This window comes from Triticum dicoccoides, chromosome 6A, assembly GCF_002162155.2.
Source record: "Triticum dicoccoides isolate Atlit2015 ecotype Zavitan chromosome 6A, WEW_v2.0, whole genome shotgun sequence".
Classification (NCBI taxonomy): domain Eukaryota; kingdom Viridiplantae; phylum Streptophyta; class Magnoliopsida; order Poales; family Poaceae; genus Triticum; species Triticum dicoccoides.
The window spans coordinates 330,553,842-330,556,471 of NC_041390.1; the positions used below are offsets into that span (position 1 = coordinate 330,553,842).

Here is a 2,630-nt window from a genome sequence, read left to right on the forward strand (position 1 = left end):
GAAAATCGAGCTCCTGAAGATACAACGGGGCCTTTTTTCACCGCCGGTGCAAAAAAAACGCCTGACGAGACCTTTCTGAAGACGCGGCTGAAGATGCCCTTAGTTTAGGTTTGGCTTGCGTCTCCCCGTCACAGTCACACACGGTGAAGGAAAGAAACAAGCACCACCACCACCACAGAGGCGCACAGCGGAATCCCACCCCACTAGTACGTGCCGTTGAGTGCTCCCCTCTCCCCACCACCATCATCTTCTTCCGCCTGTCTCCTCTTCCTCCCTCCATATAAACCACCGTGATCCCTGCGTGCTTCCACCATCCCCCAGCTCCGCTCCCTTCTAGTTCCCTCGGACCAGCGCGCATATATACCATACCTGTGATCTGCCACAACCCCCACCGAGATGCTGTGTGTGTGGACGACGCAGCTGGTGGCTCCAAGCACGGGAGGATCCATGGGCGTGGTGCGAGCCGTGTGATCGACAAGAGTGTGCGTGCACGTAAGCATGTGCTTCGGCTGCCGTGTCCCCGCCAAGCTCTGGTGGTGAGAGTTCGAGGAGAGGCCGCGCGCGTACGTACGTGTGATCAGTCCATTCCATACTGCTGTGCCGCCCGTGTCTAGCTTCTTGCCGGCGGTCTTCATGTGGGGCGACGTGGTGGCGCTCGTCCGGCAGGGCCTGCGGTGGCGGCGGCGCAGGGGGAGGAGGTCTACGGCGCGGGTGGTGGACGAGAGCGCGCTCGGCCTCGGCGCCCACGGCGATGCCGGCGCCGCCGCGGCGGTGGCGCCGAGCGTGGGCGGCGCCATGGCCAGGGCGCTCCTGGCACTGGCGTGCGCCGTCCGCTTTGACGGCGAGGACCTGCCGACGGAGGAAGCCTGGGCGGCGAGCGTATGGCGGCCACGGGCCGACGAGGTCAGCCACCTCATGGTGCGTGAGAGCATGCGCTATGCCATCTACGCGTAGGATTGTGTAAGTACAACGTCTGTACGTACGTACGATTGGGGTTACGCGTATAACTAGCTGTGTATGGTGTGTAACTAGTAAAGTATTAGAGTGATGTACTTACTTTGGATGTACGTAAAGGTCACCACCACCACCACTACTAGAGACGCCATGGCGATTGGCTTCTCTTAGCCTATGTTATGTACTAGCATATCTGAACTTCTGAAGGTTCATCTCTACATGTCAACAAAGATTCATCTCTTCTCTTCCTCTATCTCTATCTCTCTCCCTCCCTCTTTTACCCTTCGGTTTCGTTCTTCATTCTTTTGACGCTCCGATTTTATCTTAATTGCTTTTAGAACTTTTAAAGGAAATAAACATTTGTCTCTATCTTATCTTTTTTTTTCTTTTTTCTGATGAAGAGTGAGCATTGAGAATGTCTAGACTTGTTAGAATAAATCCGAGGCATACCGTTGATCATCCGAGGACCAAGCAATCACACGAGGCACGACATCAATATGGCTACATCCTCGTGACACCGTCACAATACCGCACCCGGTCGCCCTGGACACCGGCACATGCCGCCGGCTTTCCCTGCGTTTCGGTGCTATTATGTTAGCATAGGTTACATCGTGTGTCTAGCACCGCTATATGTGAGAGGCCTAGGATACAAATGTCCTACTTGGACACGACTCCATATCCTATCTAAACACAATACAACTACAAGTCCAACTGTAACCTACCTTGTACACTATATTCGACACAACTCCAACAAACTCCACCTTGACGAATATTCTCCACGATCCTGAATCTGTCCATGCGTCAAACTTCTATGTACATTGAACTTGAGCTTATCCCATGAGTATCGCTGCTACTCCAAAGATTCCATGTGACTCCACCTACAACTTGTAGTCCCTTCTTTTTTTGACCACTGTCAACACTCGAGCAAAATTAAATTCCTCTTTACTCTAGTGTATGCTCCCAACTTTCAGAGCTCCGTTCAACGCATCACACACTGATCACTGACCTGCGTGAAAATGAACAACTCACATATTGGGTGTCACACATAAGAGTTACCTAAACTCAACATTATTGCTCCTTTCTTGACCGTCTGTCTGAAACTTGAACAAATTTCACCGTTGCTTGTAGTCATCCCGAGTCAAATTCGCAGTTGTCTCACCACATGTATGACCACCAGAGCCCTGGCCCGTTTCCATGTCCCGTGCTAACTGCACGCCTCGCCGCTATTACCGCGTCGAGCCTCCACTGTCCCGGTCGAGTCTCAAGGGTCGTGAACCACACCACTCAACCCCCACTGCAGAGTACCACCGATCATCACCGACCGATGACGAGTTTCACGTTTCCATCAGACCACTGGCTCCAGTCTGAACTACGTGCCTCTCGCTTTTTTCGCCTTTGCTGAATAGGCTTCGATTCCCTGAATCCTTACACCGTAGCCCCTCAATCCAGCTCCACCTTCGACATGGCTCCATGGTAGATGATCAGTCCACCCTCGCGCCCCGTCAACTTCAAGCTCCGTGTGCACCGTCTTGAATCAACCTCGCGCCATAGTCTTGTTGAAGCCACACAAGCCCTCGGGCCTGTGCCACGTGTTTCCACGCCCCAGAAGTCGGTCACTATCAGCATCACGCACCTATGTCGTCGTCGTCGCTGACTTCACCACCGTCTTCGGTACC

General features: G+C 53.3%; 1 protein-coding gene across 1 annotated transcript; it reads left to right on the top strand.

The window, feature by feature from the left end:
* Positions 1 to 230: 230 nt before the first annotated feature.
* On the top strand, positions 231 to 1,207 carry LOC119316864. Its single transcript, XM_037591250.1, has one exon. It carries the CDS (start codon positions 634 to 636, stop codon positions 952 to 954), a length of 321 nt encoding a protein of 106 aa, XP_037447147.1. The 5' UTR covers positions 231 to 633; the 3' UTR covers positions 955 to 1,207.
* The last annotated feature ends 1,423 nt before the right edge of the window (positions 1,208 to 2,630 follow it).